A 22138-nucleotide genomic window follows, 5' to 3' on the forward strand; every position below is an offset into this window, starting at 1 on the left:
TCTTTTCATGTACTATGTATATATACCTGCTACTGTATTTTCCACTCCATGCATCCGATGAAGTGGGTTCTAGCCCACGAAAGCTTATGCCCAAATAAATGTGTTAGTCTCTAAGGTGCCACAAGGACTCCTCATAATTACTTATATAGTGTTAATACATACAATTCACAATGACATTAATCACCAGAGTGTCATAGGCATTCATAAAACACCTCACTCGTTATACTTTTATAATACAGCAATATTGTCTACAATCAGTTGATTCAATTGCTCATCACTTGAGGTTCAGGCCCCCTTCCCCCATCTCTTTACAGACCAGTAAAACTTTGCAATGTATTCTTTGAAAAGTAAAACCCAGACCAAGGTGTAGATGCCATGCTATCTCCTCCCCACTAGTTAGCTTGACAGGTTTCGTTTACCTAATATCTAAATGGATCCTCATTGGCTCTGCCTGACAGCTGGGCTGGTCAGAGAAGCAAATACACATTCCTTTGTCTAGGGCAGACCTGTTTATCAACTCCCCCTGACATGCCTGGCTTATACACAGTTTAGTCAGCATTCCAGCATATATCCATAACTCTTAATATACTCCGCCAGGGCTTAAATTCAGCTGGAGCTGTCTGGAGCAGAGCTCTGGTAAATATTTTCAAACCTCTGGGGGGCCGTGAGCCAGTTTCAGGGGGGCTGCGGGGCTGAAGCCCTGAGCCCTGGGGCTCCGGGAAATACTCTGAGAATTTAAGCCCTGCACACCACATACATGCATCACACAAGAATATTAATGCTCAGGGAAATATTGGTTTTCCAATGACATGTTACATGACATCTTTTAGATACAAATTGTAACCACAGTGAGTAGGGGCACACTGAATTGGTCAGGCCAGCTGAAACTCATTACCTGATACCAGGGAGCCCCTTGCCCTCTGGCACTAGGATGCTCTGAGTGTCACAGAGCTGGATCAGGCCCACAGAGAGCTGCCTGACAAAGACACACTAGCTAAGATATCACTGGCTTTACCACCATCAAGGTGCTCTGATTTAGGGATAGCAATACTCAGGAAGAGAGAAGCATGGTCCAGTAGTTAGGAGGCTAGCTTGGTACTTAGGAGATCCAGATTCAATTTCCTGCTCTGCTATAGACTTCCTGTGTGACCTTAGACAAGTTCCTTAGGGCTTGTCTACATGAGTATTTATTTCATGGCAAGCTAGGCTGGGACTTTAGCTTGCCGTGCATTGGCTGTCCATGCTGACCCTGCTGACACATGTTAACAGTTCATTAATGTGCTTTGATTAGTCCTTTTTCAAAGAGCACTAGAATTAGATCAAAGTGCATTAACAAAGTGTTAATGCATGTCAGCAGGGTCAACGCGGAGAGTTAGTGCATGGCAGGCTAGCGCGGAGTACAGTTACAGCCCAGCTTGCCATGTTCGGTTAGACAAGCCCTTAGTCCCACTGTGCCTCAGTTCTCCATCTGTAAAATGGGGATAAGAGCAGTTCCCTGTCTCACAGGGGTGTTAAGAGGATAAATACATTCAAGATTGTAAGGGGATCAGATACTATAGTAAGGGGCACTGCATAAGTATCTAAGATAGACAGACAGGACATGAAATCAGCACAAACAACCTCATCCTGAGTCTGACCCAGACACCACAATCCCTGCAGGGTGGGAGGCAGGAGACAGTTCAGAAGAAACCAATTATGGGTGGAGACCACAAGGGAGGAATAAGCAAGTTGAACTGAACTCAGTTTTTACTACACATCAGTTGAAATGTTTAAGTAAAAGAAACTTACATTGTATGCCTTGACTATCAGCTGGATAATGTTGTTGGAGTCTTGATGTAAAATCTCCACTGTCGTTCCGGGAATTAGTGCTGTAAAATTCTTAAAAACAAACACACAAAGATTCACACACTGAAATATAGAGTCTGGGTTAAATTGTGCTCTCAGTTCCACCTGTGCAGCCATTAACGTCAATTGTTGCTTGCATGGGATGGAGGAGACTGTTTTGCCCAGACTTTTCCAGAAAGATGTGGAGAAATTGGAAAGGGTCCAGAGAAGAGCAACAAGAATGATTAAAGGTCTTGAGAACATGACCTATGAAGGAAGGCTGAAAGAACTGGGTTTGTTTAGTTTGGAAAAGAGAAGACTGAGAGGGGACATGATAGCAGTTTTCAGGTATCTAAAAGGGTGTCAGAAGGAGGAGGGAGAAAACTTGTTCACCTTAGCCTCTAAGGATAGAACAAGAAGCAATGGGCTTAAATTACAACTAGGTTGGACATTAGGAAAAAGTTCCTAACTGTCAGGGTGGTTAAACACTGGAATAAATAGCCTAGGGAGGTTGTGGAATCTCCATCTCTGGAGATACTTAAGAGTAGGTTAGATAAATGTCTATCAAGGATGGTCTAGACCGTATTTGGTCCTGCCAGGCGGGCAGGGGACTGGACTCGATGACCTCTCGAGGTCCCTTCCAGTCCTAGAGTCTATGAATCTATGAATCTATGACTCTATTAATTAGAGTACATGATACAGTTTAATTTTAATCTGGAGCGCTTGACAAAGGAAATAGGAGCATTATGGGTCCATAAAATGCTAATCGAAATCCATAGCCAAAGAAACTGGTCAAATAACGATCAGTAACCCACTCCCAACCAACCAAGACTCACACTCATTAGATGGAGCAAGATCCAGTGGATTTGCACTTGTGTAAATGACAGCAGAATTTAGCACAAATTCCTGCCATACAGGAAGCCAGCCTTGGATTCCATCAGAGACCGCTCTGGTGGGGATGCTAGTTTGCACTGAAAAGGGTGTGGAGAATGAGATAATAAGCCATTTAGCTCTCCATTGGGTTACTAGAATAATTTTGAAATTACCAACATTTGCTTTAGTGCAAGGGATGAGTTTCTGGGATAAGGGTTTTTTTTTTTTTAAACCTGGATGCAAACATTTATGAGAGCACCTTCCATGCAACCATTTCCCTTCTCCACTTTATTTTTTTATGATGAACAGCATAATTTCCTTCTTTAATAAAAATAAAAATAAAAAAGGCAGCAGTTGTGGCGGGGACCCACACCCAGTTTGGGTGTGTTTCTAGAAATATTTGAGACTGAGAATAGAAACTCTACAGGTGTTTTAGCCCAGATACTATTTGAAATCCCTCAGAAAAAAATATTTTTTGCTTCAAAGCTCTGGATTTAGTGATGGAAAAATACAGCTGGGCAGAAACATGGTGCGTTCCTAGGTAATGGGATTAAGTAATAGCAGTGGGATGAACAGGTGTCTGCTCTCTCAGATGGTGAATCATTGGCAACTTTCCTAAAATCAAGATCAGGCCAGAGTCTATTTTGGGTATTCACATGATCGTAAACATTTATCTATTTACTTTAAGAAGCTTACGTGCTTTTCACTGAAACGACACTTTGTAAATGAACTGGAAAACTGCAGAGACACAACTGGGTGAGTTCAACTTGTGCAAGAATTTCCATGCTTTCCAGTTTCCAGCACAGCATGCATCAGATGCTCTCTCACTCACACAATTTAATTCCTCCTTTCCTCCCACACCAGCCTGCTTCATTCTATTCATGTAGGAAGGGAGACTATTCCAAGTGGCACTAACGTCTCTTCCCCCCGCAATAAATTCTTGATCACATAAAACCCATCTCCCTGCTGGGTGGTTCAACAGCGCTTACCTTGTAAAGGATATAATGAGCTTTTGTCACAGCAAAAATGAGGTGAATGTTGTTTTCAGCCAGTTTCTCCCCAAGAAGTGCCAGGGAAGGATAATCCTAGGAAAACAGATCAGAAAGACTCATTTGTGACACAGAAACAAAAAGCAATTTAATTTTTATTCTAACTAGAGTAGCAAAATTCCCTATGGAAACGCAGCATGTTTTATTGTTATGCAGCGTCCTTATTGTGTAGTTATAGCCAGAAAAGTGACATCTTCTCTCTGTATATGTATTTCTTACACACCCATCACATTCAAGTGCCAACAAAATCAGCTACAGCAAACAACCCGTCTGAAACACTGAACTCCTAACTCTACTTTGCCATCAGTGAGTGATGGATTTAAATTAGTTGCTATCTTCGAGAAAGGGAGATGAGGCCATTATTTGGGGTTGTCGTCATGGGAAATCTACTGCAGAGAGAGAGATCTGACATTATTTTGCCCTGAAAGTGATGAAATCCATTGTCTGCTCCTTGTGTCTTAGAGTAATGACAAGAAAATAAGCAGATTAACATCAGAGTCTTCACTTTAGACCTGCAAAGCCCACGCAGATGTGGGGGAGTGAGAGGGATTCTATCTGGCCCTGCACACCATCAACAGATCATTTGCAGGATCTTCATTGTGTTGATTAAATGAAGAAGACAGAAAGAGATTGGCTGGAATTTCAGATCCCAGGCTGAGTTTGCAGTTAGGGAGAAAAAACCCACCATCTTTTCACTTGCAAACTGATCAAGTTTAATTTGGAGCCACTGAGATGAAAAACATGGAAGCCCATGGATTCCTTTTTTGCCAATTTCACAACATAACGCCACACCAATACATAGAAAGTAGGAGTGACCAATGGAAACGTAATTTTATTTGTTAAAATTCAAACAGGCAAAACAAAAATTAGTTTGCTTTGAGGACTCCAGCCTATTGTCATGAGACAGCCAGCCAGGAAAGCCTGGCATAATGAGGGTGGGGAACCTTCTATGTACATTCAGGAACACAACAATAATTAGGATTTGTAAGCAGCAGAATAAAGTGTAGATCTGCACAACAACTTGATAATTACACAGCAGACAAGGACTCATTCACCCAGGAAGTAACCTGCAGTCTCCTCTGCTGACTCACTTGTAATTTCTGAAAAAAGGAAGGTTAGTTTGTCTATTATCATTTAATATTTATATAACTATCAGACCCAGAAGCCCCAGTCAGGAACAGGGCCACATTGTGCTAGATACTGTACACAATCCCTGCACTGAAGAGATGACAGACAATATATTGCGCAAATATTAAAAGAGGAGTACAACATTTTACGTTTTCTTTACGCTCTCTGGATGAATCTTGCCATGATTTGGGGTGTCAAATACACCTTTCCTGTGTGCAACTAAACCTGAGGGGTCTGCAAGCTTGAAAGTCTGTTTAGCCATTTTTGGATGCTACAGGAAACAAGGAGGGGACTGGACGGCTCAGGGACTTGGCAGTGCAAGAGGAGTCTTTCACCCGTAGACTGCCGGCTCAAATGAAGCCCCCAGGGTGGTAGGGAGTGAAAGTTGTTGACATCTGTCAAAGGGTCCTACAACCTGCAAGAACAGCTCTTTTAATAGGGGTATTTTGAAACCAAATAAATAAATGCAAGGAATTCGCTGACAGTCAAAGGTTCCGAAGCACCAATAAAAGGGGACCCCAGCACACAGGAGACACTGTGGTTTATTCTCACCAGCTGGTTGGACGCACTGTATTCATTCGCCTCATTCAGGTGACACTGGCCATCATGTGGCTGGACCAGCCCACCTAACTTCCCATCCAGTGCTATGTGTGGCACATCATCCGTTGTAAAGACCAGCAAGTGAGAGGCCTCTTTCCGCCAGCCAATCTTTTCCTGGGTGGAAACAAAATCAGGAGAGAGTCATCAGCCTCCTCTTCTGAGCCAAGTGCTTCTCAGCTTGTGCTGTGTATTGTCCCATCCTCACTCCCATACAACAGAGGAGTCTCTGTTATCACTAATTAAAAGGATACTGCAGGCCTGTCCGTCGACTCCTGATCAGGGATAAAACTCAGGTGCCATTTTCCAACATTTCTTTCAAGTAAGGTTATTAAAAGGCACGAGGAGGTATGTACATAAGTGAACTGTCCACCAGACCCTCTCTGTGCTCCAAGAATAAGTGTTTCAGCTGCTTTTATAGTCAAAGGAGACCTGCCAAATTCCTCCAAACACAGTAAATCTGACCTTGTTTCCTGAGCAACATGGAATTGCCATGCTGCTGCAAACAGCGTGGAGTGATAGTGAGAGCTATGGCATGTTCATTAAATACTGGTCATAAAAAGCTATACTGAGGTGCAATACACTAGATGAGGTCTCTGCCCACGAAGGTATATAGCGTGCGCGTGCACACACACACACACACACACACACACACAAACAAACAAACTGAGCGTAGGTTTTCACTTCAGACTTAATCTGGGCTCTTACTTGGTGTTATCTTGGGGCTACAACTTTGTCACAGAAGTCATGGTGGTCAGAGAAATCATGAATTTGAGCAACATTCATGAAATCTTTGCAGTGGCTGTAAAAAACACATTTGATTAGGCCCCCAAGCCAAGTGGCGTTGTGATCCTGTGTGCCAGGTCGCAATGTCTGGGGTGGGGAGCCCAGTCCAGCCCCTGGGACAGGAGCGGTCATTATGGGGTGAGTGTGGTACAGGCTTGCTCTCCAGTTCCCTGGCAAACCCAATCCCAGACCTCGCCTTTTGTGTCTGTAGATGTGGTGGAAACTACATTATTTGGTGACCTTTCCATGACTTTCTTCCTGCACCTGTGCTATGAAATTAACTAAAAATGTCCCTGCTAAAATCAGAGCCTTATTTATCCCCAACTGTTATGGACCAGGATGTAGGCGGTCTGGCCTAGTAGTTAGAGCAGGAGTCTGGCTAGTGGGCAGTGCAGGCAGTCAGGTTGGGGAATAAAGCCAAGGCTCAGCATCAGAGTCAACTGCCAGTTACCAGAGCCAGGGGTCAAACCAGATCAGAATCAGGAATCAAAGCGGAGGGTCAGAGCCAAGGTCAGATGCCAAATGCCAGAGACAAAGGTCAAGCCAGACTCAGGGACAGAAATCAGAGGCCAAGGTTGGAGCCAGGACTGCTCGCTGAAGACTGGAGTCGAGGCATAAGGGCAGGAAGAGAGGCAAGGATTAAGCATGGTGAACAAGCACGGTGGAAACAGGAGTGAAGATGGGGTAAGGCAGGAGCCAGAAGCAGACCAGGAACAGGCTGGGTGCAAGAGGAGGACACAAGCATGGTCCAATGGAGCACAGCAGGAAACCACCTTGTTACTCAAACTTCCTATTCCTCCTCCTGGCTTAAATAGCGTAGTTGGACCAATCGGTGGAGCTGGGTGATCCTCCAATCACAGCCCCTGTGGGTGGTGGCTTGGCTGGGGTATAGCTCTAGTAGCTTCTCAGCCCACCTGGTTCCAGTAGCCATTAGATGGAGGCTAGGATGTGGCAGCTGTCTGGGGATTCTCTTGAACCCAGGCCATCACACTGGGGAGAGGGATAGCTCAGAGGTTTGAGCACTGGCCTGCTAAACCCAGGGTTGTGAGTTCAATCCTTGAGGGAGCCATTTAAGGATCTGGGACAAAAATCTGTCTGGGGATTGGTCCTGCTTTGAGCAGGGGGTTGGACTAGATGACCTGCTGAGGTCCCTTCCAACCCTGACATTCTATGAAGTAACTCCTCCTGTCTGCACACAAAACCCTCCCACCCAAGTTTGGTGGTGCTTTACACCCAGGTTAGCTGGCTCATCGGGGGCTGTGGGCTAAAACCCAAGTGATGCTTTCACTTGGGTGGATAACCTGCCCACTTTGCAGTGAGGACAGGGGTCTGGGCTAAACCACCAAGCACTGATAGTCCTCCAGTGCCTTCCCACAATTCTCCCATGTGCCCAAAAGGACAGACATGTTCTCCCACAATTCACAGGGAAAGAATCATAAAGCAACTCAGCTTACTGTTGCACAAAGGACCATGGGATAGGCCCCCAGAAGCCCTAGTGACACACGGGAGAGTGCAGAACTAGTGAAGACACAATAACTTGAATGGGGCTGTGCACTACCAGGCTGGGCTATCCCCAGAGGCCAATCATGCACAGTCCCTCTGCAATGAAGGCACACCCTTCAACAGAGAAATCCTCCTAGCTAGCTAGCTTCTGGAGAGAATACTCACTCAGGCCCATACGCTGACTGGCCCAGCTGAGAGCCTGCAGTATGGGCTGGGGAACAGTGCCAGGAGTATCCCTTGCTTCTTATGCATAACGTCCAGGTACAATTATAGTCTGTGCTCAGGAGATCACAGGGACTGCTCCCTCTGCACTCCCACATGGAGGCAGGGCACTGGGTGGGGAAGTGCTCTACCCTACACGCTCCCATCCTTTGGAGATCCATGAGGCATCCTTCCTTCATGATGTAAAATGCTTCCCAGTCCTCTCCTAAGGCACTCCAGCTCTGCACCACCCACAAAAGCACCGCTGTGCTTTAAAAAGCACAATCAATGTTTAGATCCCCTTTTTGGGGCACCTGTAAGGCCAGGATGGCATTTTCAAAATTCACTGTTGCTGGTTGTTAATCCATATTGTTACAGCACATTCCACCAATGCTCCAGGATTGCATGGACCCCAGGTTACATGTAGATGCAATTCAAAGCCCAGATGATTGCACTAACAAGCCCTAGATACACATGATGGGGCAGAACAGTCCCAGAATAGGGCCCTCCACTCTTAGGTTCTCCCTTTGGTGCAGTGGAGTCCAAGGCTGGGATTTTCAAATGCACCTGAGTAGTTTGGGAGCACAAGTTCCCTTGACTTTCATGGACATGTGTTTTCATGAGTGATTTAGGCACTTCTGAAAACCGCAATCCAACTCTGGTGAGCTTCCTGGTAATTTAAATATTTCAATTCAAATCAATCAAAGAAACCATTTCCCAGTTTATATTTCTCCTTTTTGACATGGTTGCTAACCCGAAGTTTCCATAATGGCATTTCTAAAGAGCCACACAACGGATATAAGATGGTAGGAACAAATACTTGCCATTCACGTGGCTAACACACCAGTCTCACTCATTCTCTCTCCCATCCCCATTGTCCCAGCACAAAGGTATTACATTCCAGCTCATTTTGCAATGTGCATTTTTGATCTGGCAAGCACAAGGCATTTGACAGACCTGATCTCTTGGACAAACGGCAAAAAACTTCTCAGCAACATGCAACTCCTCACGTACTGGAGTGAAAAAAACCACTTTAATGTTAAACCATATCAAGCACTGGATATGCAAGCACTTTGCGATACCTCCCTTCTCTATCCCTTTGGGAGGACAAGAGCTGACATAGTTTGTAGGACTGAGTCCAAAACAACCCCAGTGAGGTTAGAAGGATTAAGCTAGAGTTTCATTAGCTGTGAAACGTGTGTGCATAGACAGACCTGGCTGCATTTAAAAAGTGGTTCTGAGGCCATTCAAAAGGATGCTGCTTCTATTCATTGGACTATTGAGACCACCTTTAAATCAAGAGCTGACTATCTTTTAACGTATTTTCCCTTATTCTTGTGCTTAAGCCAAATACACGGAAACTTTAAAAAATGACTTTTCTTTAAAAAGCAAAAGAGATTTTGTATTAAGCCAGACAAATCAGACTGGAGACTTCTGGTCCAATTAATAATAAGCAGAGTCCCCTAGAAGAAGAAAACTGGCCCAAGATTTTGTTTAAAGAATAAAACAAATGTTGATATTTAACCATTTACCAGTTGCCTTTGTTAGCTAAGGAGAAAAATCTATCACCTGAAAGGGTAGGAGGCTGGGTTAATTTTCAGGCTCACTCCTTTTTGTATTTGCAAAAAGAAGGGCTCTGAACAAGTGCCCTCTAGACAACACTAAAGTTTGGCATTGATTTCCCTTCCCTGGCTGCTATCACCTACCCCACCAATTCACCCATCCTTCTCCTGCCAGCTCTTCCTTCAAAAGGACACCATTTGCAGCATGGTGTGCAGCATCCACAAAGGGCCACATCCTGAGCAGTATTAAACACCTTCTGGCTCCCACCAATTTCAGTGGCAGTTGAAGGTGCCCAGAACTACTCAAGATCTGGGTCTAAATTTTCAAGAGCATCCACCAGTTTTAACACTCTAGGCCAGGGGTTCTCAAACTGGGGGTCGAGACCCCTCAGGGGGTCGTGAGGTTATTACATGTGGGGGTCGCGAGCTCTCAACCTCCACCCCAAACCCCGCTTTGCCGCCAGCATTTATAATGGTGTTAAATATATAAAAACGTGTTTTTAATTTATAAGGGGGGGAGGTCGCACTCAGAGACTTGCTGTATGAAAGGGGTCACCAGTAAAAAATTTTTGAGAGAAACTGCTCTAGGCACAATACTCGGAAGCGGAACCCCCACAGCTTCAGTGCAAATCAATGGGAACTGCAGGCATTCAGCACCTTTGAGGAGTAGGTCCCAGACGTCTCAAATTGGGCACCAAAATTAGACATGCACACTATTTGTTGCAAGAAAATGGATGGTAACTGGAAAGGGAAAGACGCCCCCTATGGATTGTAAGTTTTTCTTAATTTTCTTAAAATTCCTATTAACTAGAATCTTTGCTGGTGGTTTGGCTCACCATTTACTGGATAGAGAAGACATCTGGGAAAGGTGCAACTCTTGTAGCTACCTACCAGATCTGGCTTTAGTAGCCACGTGCTTCCCAATTATTCCGGGAATGAAACTAAAGCATCTCTTTTTAATATATGACTTGTGGTATGGACAGGCAGGGCTAGACCCAAGGTTTGAGGAAGGAAGCCATCAAATACTCCCCAAAGTAGAGGAAGGTCAGGGGAAGTTTAAGCATTGCACATATATATTTAATATGTTTATTTTGGCACTAACCTTTGACTAAGTTAATGGTGGCAAGGGCATGTGTGGAGCAGAAGAGGAGACTTTCAGGGTGGGGAATGCATAGGAGAGAGAGGGAGTGGAAAAACAAATTGCGGCAGGGCTGCCAATACATTGGGTGGAATTACTAGGAATCAGGGAGGATATGTGAAACCTGCACAAGGCCAGCCAACCAAGTGTATGTAACCAGTTCCGAGGAAACCAGCATTTCACACAGCCATAAGCAACTACATCATAAAAGTGCTGAAATATGCAGCAAGTCATTCTTCGGTAGTTAATTTCCATCATGAAATGCAGAACACACTGCTCCGTTTATGATCATAAAAACAGTCAACCAGGCTTTAGTTTATTTCTGCCCAGCTAAAACTTTGAACAAAAACTTGGAGCTCTATTTGTGGTCCCTCCCTCCCCCCCCACCTTTAAAAATAAATAAATCTATATCCGCAAGACAGGTGGTGTCCTTACGAAAGACAGGGATACAGGGTCTGATCCCAAGCCAAGTGATGTCAACAGGAGCTTTTCCATTGGTTTCAATGGGGTTTGCATCAGGCCCATAACTCCATGAGTAAATAACATTAATAATAATAATATAATAATAGATGGAGATCTACCTATCTCATAGAACTGGAAGGGACCCCGAAAGGTCATTGAGTCCAGCCCCCTGCCTTCACTAGCAGGACCAAGTACTGATTTTTGCTGCAGATCCCTAAATGGCCCCCTCAAGGATTGAGCTCACAACCCTGGGTTTAGCAGGCCAATGCTCAAACCACTGAGTTATACCTCCCCTCCCTTTTTCTTTTTTTTTCTTCTAGCAGAACCAAGTACTGTCCTATTTAGGCACCCAAATAAAAGAGGTCTGATTTTCAGATGCAGTGGGCACTCTGAGCCCCCGTGAACACGTGTCGAAAAACAGGCCATTTTATTATTGTAATGTAGGATTTTTAGAAGCACCTATATGATTTAGGAGCACAAATCCCAGTGGCTCTCAATGGGACTTGTGCTCCTAAGTCACGTAGGCACTTCTCAAAATATTGCCCTAAAAGTTAGATACCTAGAGTGGGATTTTCAGATTATGTGCCAAATGTATAGGCATGAATTGGAGGAGGAATGGAAAGCAATGAGTTGGGGGGTTGTTTCTAAGTGATTTGCACTTTGTACTGCTCAAGTGAAAATTTCCAAAGGATATTTTATAACCAAGCTAATCACTTATTTTCTGCAGCTCACTTCATCGGACGTAGGATTCACAAACTTCTTAGGCATTGACAATATTTGTACTTTTAAAATTAAACACAGCAGGATGCCAAAAAGCTGCAAGTGGAAAATGTAATTACAGAAGACTGGTTAATATTCCTGTCTAGCCAGTTTAGCCTCAATATAAAAGCTCTTCGTGCCTGGCTTTTTCATTGCGTAAGACATTTAGCCCATCAGTGTTGATTTTTACCATTATATCTTTCAAAAAGGAGCCAAATGTTGGTACGGTTATTAGTCTGTATTAATTGTACAAATCTTTCCCACTCTAGGATCTAAAAAAAAAAAAAAAAAAGAGACAGGCCAAAAGATCAGGGATACAGAGCTTCTCAGACAGCTAACTCAGAAAAGCAGCAGTGTACTAAGTATTGAATACACTCAAATATTTAGACAATTTAGATATTCAAAAAGACTAGCATTGCCTCCAAATTTGGGTGTCCAACTTGAGACACCTTAAAAAGGGGTCTGATTTTCAGAAATGCCCTTCAGGAAAATTCAGACCCTTTAAAGGTGTTTCAAGTTGGGCACCCAAAAATCAAGGCACCTAAAATCTCGTGTCACTTTTGAAAATCTTGCCCATGTAACTGGGACAATGTTAAGGGAAACATGGGAATTGCAGGAACCAGATGCCAAGCAAAACGCCCGCATAAGACATGAAGATACCCATACCGACTGCCAAAGTGACTGCTGATATTGTCTGTATTGTGTCCCTTCACTGTGAGCAGTGGAGGTTCCCTGGAAATCCCAGCCACATAGTGGGAACTTGGCCACTTACATCACAATTTAAGACGGTGCAATGTGTACTGACTTCCCTGGCTGACCTGGTCTCCTGGCTGGCGTGGAAGGGGTTGTCAGTGCCATGCCCCTTCCGTCCCACCTCCAGAAGCAGCCAGTAGTTCCCCTCCTCTTACTCAGGAGGATCTGCAAAGAGCTATCCTTTCCATATGGGGGGGGGAATAAATATTATCATGTTTTAAACAATCATAACAAACCCCACCTGGGGTCACCAGTGGGAAGTGAAACTGAGACCATAAGCACCAAAAACACACACCTCCACTGCTTGAACTAAAGGAAAAAACTCCTTTACCTTTTAGCAATAGTATGCTCTTATGTAAACAAATCTATGTAAACAAATTCCTAGAGAAATGTAACACAATTACCTAACATGCTACATACTCTCCACATCAGAAGTTTGTTCCAAACCTCAGAGATCCCACAGCAAGTGTCATTACCACTAACCTGACACACTAGTGCCCTGTGGAGGCAGGGATGTAGTGATATTCAGAGGAAATCAGGGTTACAGAATTAAAAACAACAATAAAATATTAGAAAGGAACCGATCTCATGAGTACTCCAAGCAATGGGTCTCCGGACTATTTGCTAAAACTGGAGAACACACATGGCCTGGGTTATTACAGCTGTTGCATCTCTAAGTAGAGTTACCATACGTCCAGATTTCCCGGGACACGTCCGGCTTTTTGGTACTCAAATCCCCGTCCGGGGGCAATTGCCAAAAAGTCGAACATGTCCGGGGAAATAGGGAGGCAGCATAAGGCAGTGTCCGCCCGGCCCCAGCATGACCCGCAGGGTCCGCAGCGCAGCCCAGCCACGGGGAGGCCGGGCCCAGCCAGCGGCTCGGGCTTCCCTCGCGGGCAGGGACTCCCCGGCCACTGGGGGACCCTTCCTGAAGCCCCGTCACCCCGCGCGGCAGGAAGGAGGGTGCGGGGTGGGGAGTGCGGCGTGTGCCGGGGCTGCAGGGACCCGTGCTGCCCCGGTCGCCGCTGAGCGTCTGAAGCCCCTGCCAGGCAGAGGCTGCTGGGGGAGCGGGGCAGGCCGGGGGGGTGCAGAGGCTGCAGGGCGAGGAGGAGCAGGGCAGGCAGGGGCATAGAGGCAGCAGGGGGCGCAGGGGCAGGGCAGACGGGGGGCGCAGAGGTTGCAGGGCGAGTGGGGAGCAGGGGGCACAGAGGCTGCAGGGCAAGGAGCAGCAGGGCGGGCAGGGGCAGGAGGGCGCAGGGGCAGGGCAGGCCGGGGGGTGCAGGGGCTGCAGGGCGAGGAGGAGCAGGGCAGGCAGGGGCATAGAGGCTGCAGGCGCAGAGGCTGCAGGGGCGGGGGGGGGGTGCAGGGGCTGCAGGGCAAGTGGGGAGCAGGGAAGCACTTAGCAACCCCCAACCAAGATCAGAGCAGGAGGGAGGAGGGGGAATGCGGGGTGCTCAGAGGAGGGGGCAGAGTTGGGGCAGGGACTTTGGGGAAGGGCTTGGAATGGGGGCGGGGAAGGGGTGGGGCGGGACCAGGGGCGGGGCCCCATGGAGTGTCCTCTTTTTTAAATGTTTGAATATGGTAATCCTACTAACATTCTGTCTATTCTTCAGCCACTAGGTGTGACTGCAGCTCAAATAGACATATGCAACCTAGCTTGAATCTAGCTAACTCAGGTACCAGAGCAGTGAAACTGCAGTAACATATTTCATTGTTGGCTCCACAAGCCTGCCCAGAACCGTGGGTAATTACTGGGACTAGCCTGCGATGAAACATGAGCTAGATTAGAGCTACCCCGGATATGTCTACTTAAGCTGCAATCAGGCCTTGTTATTGCAGCATAGACATGCCCCTAGATTTCAAGTTCCTTGGAGCAGTTGTTGTGTCTCCCTCTATATTTTGTACAGTGTTGAAAGTGTTGTTGGAGCACAGCAAATAATACACTATTGATATAATTAATACACTACATTGTTCAGAACTTTAAGCATCAAAAGCACAGGATTTTAACAGCTTGAGTTAAAGGAGTTATGCCATTAGCTAATAACACTAATTGGCTGTTACCCTCAATGTAGGCCAGCCATTATAAGAAGATATGATTCACCCACACTCAGCAGGTGTGTTACGCACAGTTATATATTGTTGGCACTTTAAAGAATTCCATCAGTTCACTCAAGCATACAGAATGCAGATTTCTTCCAAGGTACTCAATAAGGGCACCCACAGAACTGACAATGGAATCAACTCTTACAGCTCTAAATTCACATCTGCAAGAACTCACATTCTTTATCCCTTTGAACTATGCAAGATACTAATGGTTGTTTTCCATACATAAAGATCTATAAAATAATAATAAAAAAACAACCTCCCCTTTCCACTGTATATTTGTTATGTGCTCTCTGCAAAAGTTAATGGTGATTTCCAAAAAATCACCACACGCTGGAGGTCTTTTTTCTATTGCAAGAATAAAGTTGAGGAAAGCTCCTAGACCTCCTTTTTGTTGTGCTTTAAAACACAAGCAGCATAAGCAACTAGTGGCTCACCTTGCACACAGAAGCCTGCAGGATTGCATCAAAGCCACCTTCTGGAGCATCTCTGTTCCGGGAAACCTTCTGTTTCTGAACTTCTTCATTGAAACGGTCCACTTTATCCGTGAGGGACAAGAGATGGCGGAATCCAAAAGATGGGACACAGTGTGGAAATAACTTGTAACTGGAAGCAGAAATGGAGAAATAGAAATGAAAGGGGTGTGCTTAAGTGGCCTGAGGACAGAATGAGGAGCCAGGAATTGCAGAGTTCTGTTCCCAAGTCTAACACAAGTAAATCCCTCTGGACAAGTCACTCAAACCCAAGCATTCCAATGCAGCTTCTCAATTTGATAGCCTCCAATTCTGGATGCTCAACTAGAAACACTTCCCAAAGAGCCTGATTTTCTGAGGTGCCAAGCACCTACAGTTCCGAGCAGGAATTGTGGTTGCTCAGCTCTCCTGGAAAAAGTCGAGGCACGCAAAGTCAGAGGCCACTTTTGAAAACATGGGCTTAGCAGTTAAGTTTTGGCTCCTGCATAATAGGGCTAGGATTGCTTTATCACTTAGGACTGTTTGAATCCACAGCACACTAGCTGCTGCATCATGTAAGTGATATTAGAAAGACAAAACAAAGCCTTAAATGGCTATATTACAAGCAACGAACCAGAGCTCTGAGCATGATAAACCAGAGGGCTCAGGGCTCTGGATCAGCTGATGTCACAGATTAGCATGATGTCTAGGAAACACTGTGGACTCTTGGTTGAGAACTTCCACCCTGGTGTCTTACATGCTTACAGTACGTGACATTCGTGACACCTAAGCAGTTTTCCAAATTGATAAGCGTCCTTATTAGTGATATTGCACTTAAAGCACCACACAGATATGAACTCATTCATCCCTACAGCACCAATGTGAGGCAGGTGAGTAACTATTATCTCGGTTTTCCAGTCCCAGGGTGAGTCAGTGGCAGAGGTGGGATTAGAATGCCCTTCAGCCCCTGTGCCAATTCTACCATGTCTCTCTGCTCTTGGCTCCAGCACCAGGCTCTGATTGGAGTTAATGTCTTCAGCCCAATTGATTGTGTCTCACAAACACATCACATGTGTGTAAGCACTGCAGTTTTAGCTCTCAACCTCTTTTGCTGGGGTTGGAGATTTTCACAGTTTAACAACTTCAAACCCAATTAGCTAACATTCTGCAAGCTAAACAGAGTCTCTCTTTTAGTGCTAGGTTAATGAAGTGGAAAAAAACAGTGAATGCATGGGGGGGGCTTGGGAAGGGAGGGGAAAAAAACAATGAGTTTAAAGTAAGTGAGGCTAGAGAGTAAGACTTTTACTGATTCATTATTAACTTGTAAAATAACCCAGGAGAACAATTAAAGGCCTTTGATGACAGCTTTATATTCAGGGCACCATTTGGTTTAACATAGCTTAAAAGATTCTTTTAAGAGGCCGAAGATTCTATTTTAACACAACCCACTGAGAATTCAGATTCCTTACTTGCCAGTCATGTACGCAGGTATACAACGTTCAGTCTCTAGGGACCAAGCATAAGCTCGTTTAATTGAACTTCAGGTATTTTTCACACTGCGATGTACATATCCATATAGTAGTGCGCTTTATAGTAGTGATTGTATTGTGTGCAATGATATCATCTACCTTGGGTACGCTACATACAGAAGGGAACAAATCATCCAGTGCGGTTTCTAGCTACGCTAGGGTTAAAAAAAAGAACTAGATAAATTCATGGAGGATAGGTCCATCAATAGAGGGTCCTGTGGCACCTTTAAGACTAACAGAAGTATTGGGTGCATAAGCTTTCGTGGGTAAGAACCTCACTTCTTCAGATGCCCACGAAAGCTTATGCTCCCAATATGTCTGTTAGTCTTAAAGGTGCCACAGGACCCTCTGTTGCTTTTTACAGATTCAGACTAACACGGCTACCCCTCTGATACTTGAGGTCCATCAATGGCTATTAGCCAGGATGGGCCAGGATGGTGTCCATAGCTTCTGTTTGCCAGAAGCTGGGAATGGGTGACAGGAGATGATCACTTGATGATTACCTGTTCTGTTCATTCCCTCTGGGGCACCTGGCATTGGTGACTGTCAGAAGACAGGATACTGGGCTAGATGGACCTTTGGTCTGATCCAGTATGGCCATTCTTATGTTCCTATGTACATATTTGCCTTCTGATTTAAAATGCATGATGGAGCACAGGAAGGATGAAGACAAGAAAGAGGATATAAACAACAGCTCAGAGGGGCCTGCTACCTGTGGAGGGGATGGCATGGTGTGATCGCTTATGATCAAGCCTTTGCTCAGGGTTCCTATTCACTTATAGGGGCAACTCACGGTGTTTGTGCTCTTCAAAGCCCTGACTTGTCTGTGGCTCAGCAAGAGGTTCCTATTGCTGGCTCTGAGTAAAATGCCTCGGGGGCTGGAAGTCAGGTTCGATCAGCTGAGGACCCTCTCACCTTTGAGATCTGCTCGTCTTGGCACTTCACCAGAGCCCCTGGCTATCAGGGCAGGGAATAGATGCTGATTTAGCACTGGGTGTGTTCGTTTCCCCCCAACCCTCAGGTTTGTGAATATCGTAAATTTCCATTTGTTGACATGAACCTGACTGATCCAATGATACGGGCTCTGGACAGCAGCAAAATAAGAAACAGACCATGGAAATAGAAATAAATAGCATATACTCATCATCACAGCATGCTCCTCTAACCTTTAAATTGTACATGTCAGGAAATTGTACATGCCAGCTGCATAAAGATGATAGTTTTCTAGGTCCTGTTTTTTTAATATCATCCCTGTGACAATTCAAATCTTCAGGTGAGTGATGCTGCATTTTTGTTCATATTCTTAGAGGCCAAATCCTGGATCTTGGGATGTAACTCAAAAGAAGGCACACATTAACACTGCAAAAGCACCAAAGCCTGCTTAGTTACTTACTGACTTACACACACGATCAGAGTTTGGGGGGATTCGGAGCTCATACCCAGCTCAGCACAGTAAGCGCTGAAAGAAACGGGCCACCCCACATCAGCTGCAATCTCTAAATCCTGCTCCAGAAACCACCTGCAACTCAGTATCCAGAGAGCTTGCAGAGTGGGAACTCTACTGCTCTTGGGAAGCTAGGAATGGGGCAAAACAGTTGTGCTCCCAGGGTTTCACTCCTGGCTGCAGTTTTTTGGGTGCAGGCAGGCAGAGAGCTCGGGAGTTTTTACATGTGTCTAAAAACAACCAACCAAAAAGACCTAACTCCCTAACAAGCAAACGACCTCTGCTCTGCAAAGCAAACATGGCAATGCAATCCACTCCTACAGCAGCAATCAGGGTACAATGGCGATCCAAAGGAAAACAAATTAATAGACAGAGGAGAAAGAACAACCCTGAAGCAGGCATTCCAGCCAAACCACTCATTTCTCAATTCCCCTTAAATCTCTTCCCAACCCCACAGCTGCTTAGGACACCTCATAAAGGCGAAGACCTGGCTAAACCCAAAAGGCATCTGTGTGTGGAGAATGTTATGATATAAAGATAGTCCGATCTAACAGGAACGCGCGCACAATAGGAAAGAAGATGGCAACAGCTTTAGACTGATTTAATTAAAGGACTGCAACAATTTCCAACTTCTCACTGAACACTTAGTTCCCCTTCCTCTTATTCCCCCTTCACCCTCCCAATGTATTTTTCATTTGCACTGCATTTCACTGGATACAATTAATTTAATCGCATCTTATCTGTACCTCAACCAGATCTTGCAGATCTGATTTAAATCCCTTCCCCAGCCTGCCAGAAATGTGAGACAATGGCAGTGAAGATGACTGAGCATGTACGCTTGAGGCAGTGCTCAAATTGCAGGGGGAAAGTAGAAAGCACTGAGTATCCCATATCATCGTGGCAATAAGCCATCCCTATACCCTGGTGCCTTGTCGACTGCAGCAGGTGAGCACAGCATTCAGAAGAATGGGCTTTGACCGAACGACACAGGACAGCCTTCAGAGTGAAAATATTCATCCCCAGAGCCAAGCATTCATCCTTAGCCAGCATGGTTTTCGCTGCATCAGCATGCCAAAGTTGGCAACACAGGATACTTTACTTTAAGCTAAATTGAATTAAGGCCACTTTAATTCTGAATAAGTGCCTCCACACAGGAGTTTAATGCGGTTTAACTAAACCACGTTAAATTCACATCTTTAGTTAATTTGGATTAATTTTCCAAAGTGTCTCCCTACAGACAAATCTTAAATCTGATCTAAGGATATTGATGTCAATGGAGTTACACCAACATTAAATGGGCATGAGAACCAACCTGTCATGGGGTCTATATACCTATTCTGGCCTGGCAACCCAGGGGCTAATGCAGGAACTGCCAGCCAACCCTGATTGGCAGCCTCACAGCAGCTGGGAGAATAAAAGATCTGGCGTGCAGAGAGGTGGGGTGGCTGCCAGAGGAGCAAGCAGGCTGAAGAAGGAAATTCCAGCCTTTAGGCTACTGAAAAGCTGCCCAGAGAAGGGACAATCACATCTACAGGCTGGAAAAGCGCTACTGAAACCAAGGGAGGTAGGAAGGAGCTCAGGGCACAGTGCGAGGAGTTGCTGAGGCCGGATTCTGCCCGCATAGTTTAAGGGCCCTGAGCTGGAACCCAGTGGAATTGGCAGGCCTGGTCCCCAACCGATCCTTGGGAGACATAAGAACAGAAGGGGTTTCCAACTGATCCCACCAATTATAAGGGGGAAACCCACAAACCCCAGCAGGCCTGAGGCTAACACCCTCCATTGACCAAATGGGACTACCACAGAGACTCAGGCAAGAGGAGATGACTGACTGTCCCTCCAGATTGAGTGAACTCTGGTGCAGTGCTCCATCTGGACAAAGGGGGCGCAGTTGCATCGGCACACCCACTCACACAAGCCCATTCAACATGCCTTCAATGACCATCTGACATTACTCCCCCCCGAAAGTTTCATTGTTAGAGGCCAGCCAAAACAGCACGTCTCATCTTTGAATTGAGGATTGCTGTTCACATTCGAACCCACGGTTCTGAAGCCAGACCTATAATTTTGGTTCCAAATCAAACCAAAAATAGATGGCGACTGTTTTTCAGTTAAGAGTTGGATGGTGCCAAAATCTCACAAGAAATGTTATTCTTTTATGGTCCTTGGCCTAAGATGGCAGAAGCTCATAAGAACAGTTCACCCGCTTTGAGTCAACTCCTGAGTGAGATAATCCAGATGTGAACAGCACATCCTCAGACCATCACAATTAATTTGGAAGCTACACATATGAAAACATGTCTACTAATGTAAGGCATTAACCAACCACAAGTTTCCCCAGACGTTGCTGACTCCAGGAACATTTTCATGGTCAAAGGGTCAAGAGTTGCTGTGGGTGGGATTTTCAGAAGTGCTCTGAATTGATCTAACACTACTCCCACTGAAGTAAACAGGAGTTTTATCATTGACTTTAATGGGAGAGTGTTAGTTTAATGCTGAGCACTTTTGAAAATCTCACCCCACATGTCTAAAGCAGGAGCTTCTGGCCTCTTTCACAACAGCACAACACCACATGTAGCTGGTGCCCCCAAAACAAACGGGGTGGGGGATTGATGGACAGGGAGCGTTCACATGTCCAGCAAACAAACAAAACTCCTGTGAGAGAATTCACTAACACGCCCCTCCTTTTCTGCCAAGCCAGACTCTAAGGGCCTGATTCTCCTCTCACTTAGACCAGTCTCCCTCTGGTATAATTCTACAGATTTACTCCTAATTTGCACTGGTGTAGATGGAGAGGTATCAGGCCCAGAGTCTCTAGGCAGAGCACACCAGAGTGAGGAAGCCTCTGAAATGACTGCAGAGCTAACAACTGAGCTGTATGGATGAGCAATAGCTTCTGGAATCCATCCATGCTCTCTCCACCCGCTCCATACCCAGCATCATTAAAGAATGAAAAAAAAAATAGCAACAGTTTCTAGCCTATTATCTTCAAAATGCTTCAGAAGCATATGTTAGTCCTCCTAAGACCAGTACTCCAAATACCCCAGTAAGGTAGGCAAGTATTAATGTGGTCTCCATTTTAAAAATAAGAAAGCTGAGGCAAAGAAGCTTAAGTGATTTGTTTAGGGCCACAGAGTGAGTCAGTGTCAGGGCCGGATTAGAATTCAGAAGTTCCCGCCTCCTGGTCCTTTGCTCCAACCACACCTATGTCTGCTCCTTCACCCAAGCATCCAGCTGCACCAAGGATTCTGTTATAAAGTGGGGGGTTTGCACATCTTGATGTTCTGCTGTTCCTGAGCCGTAAAAAAAGCTGTCCTGCTTTGTATAGCACTAGAGCATCACAACAGTGTGGCTGTGGGTGCTCAGCACCTCTGAAAATCTGGACATAACTGTGTGTAATCCAGCTGACTCTAAAACAGCAACAACAAATCAAAGCTTTCAATAATGGTCCAAGAGAACACCACTGAACCTGCAGTGAGAATTACGTAGGTGGGCAACGCACAGAATATTTTTGGGTGGAATTACATAGGGCCTGAGACAAAAACGCTCATCAAAGCCAATGGAAAGACTCCTTATATTGTATTTTTCCATAATTGGAGATGTGCCTGAAGGAACGACAGAGCTTAACCACCATGAGGTTGGAGAGGAAGAGGGTGAGTTAAAATCCATATGGGAATTTTGCTGATTGGACCGAGTGCTATCCCTGAATATAAATGCATTGTAAAGAAAAACAATGAGCTGTGTTTGCTTGCTCAGTTCGTAAACAATGCTCAGTATTGTAACCCAAATGGAAAGAAAGGGTGTTATGGAACCATTGTCAAAGGAAAGACAGCAAGAAAACGGCAACTAGCAACTGATGCATGCTGGTTGAGCAGTTGCCTGCAGTAGTCCCATAATCACCCATAGTAGACACATCATTTCATCCAGCATGATCACTAACATAGTGCATGCAGCTAGCCAGAGAGCTGTGGCAGGGTG

General features: G+C 45.3%; 1 protein-coding gene across 1 annotated transcript in view; it reads right to left on the bottom strand.

Annotated features, from left to right (window-relative positions):
* The window catches only part of ITGB5 (integrin subunit beta 5), a 113148-nt gene that overhangs the window by 56400 nt on the left and 34610 nt on the right, over positions 1-22138 (bottom strand). Inside the window, exons 5-8 of the mRNA XM_005279823.5 lie at positions 15176-15344; positions 5427-5588; positions 3687-3782; positions 1789-1878 (exon numbers count right to left, since the gene is read on the bottom strand). Of these exons, the coding sequence (XP_005279880.2) occupies positions 1789-1878; positions 3687-3782; positions 5427-5588; positions 15176-15344 (517 nt within the window). The remainder of the gene's footprint in view (positions 1-1788; positions 1879-3686; positions 3783-5426; positions 5589-15175; positions 15345-22138) is intronic.

This window comes from Chrysemys picta, chromosome 11 (assembly GCF_011386835.1).
Source record: "Chrysemys picta bellii isolate R12L10 chromosome 11, ASM1138683v2, whole genome shotgun sequence".
Classification (NCBI taxonomy): domain Eukaryota; kingdom Metazoa; phylum Chordata; order Testudines; family Emydidae; genus Chrysemys; species Chrysemys picta.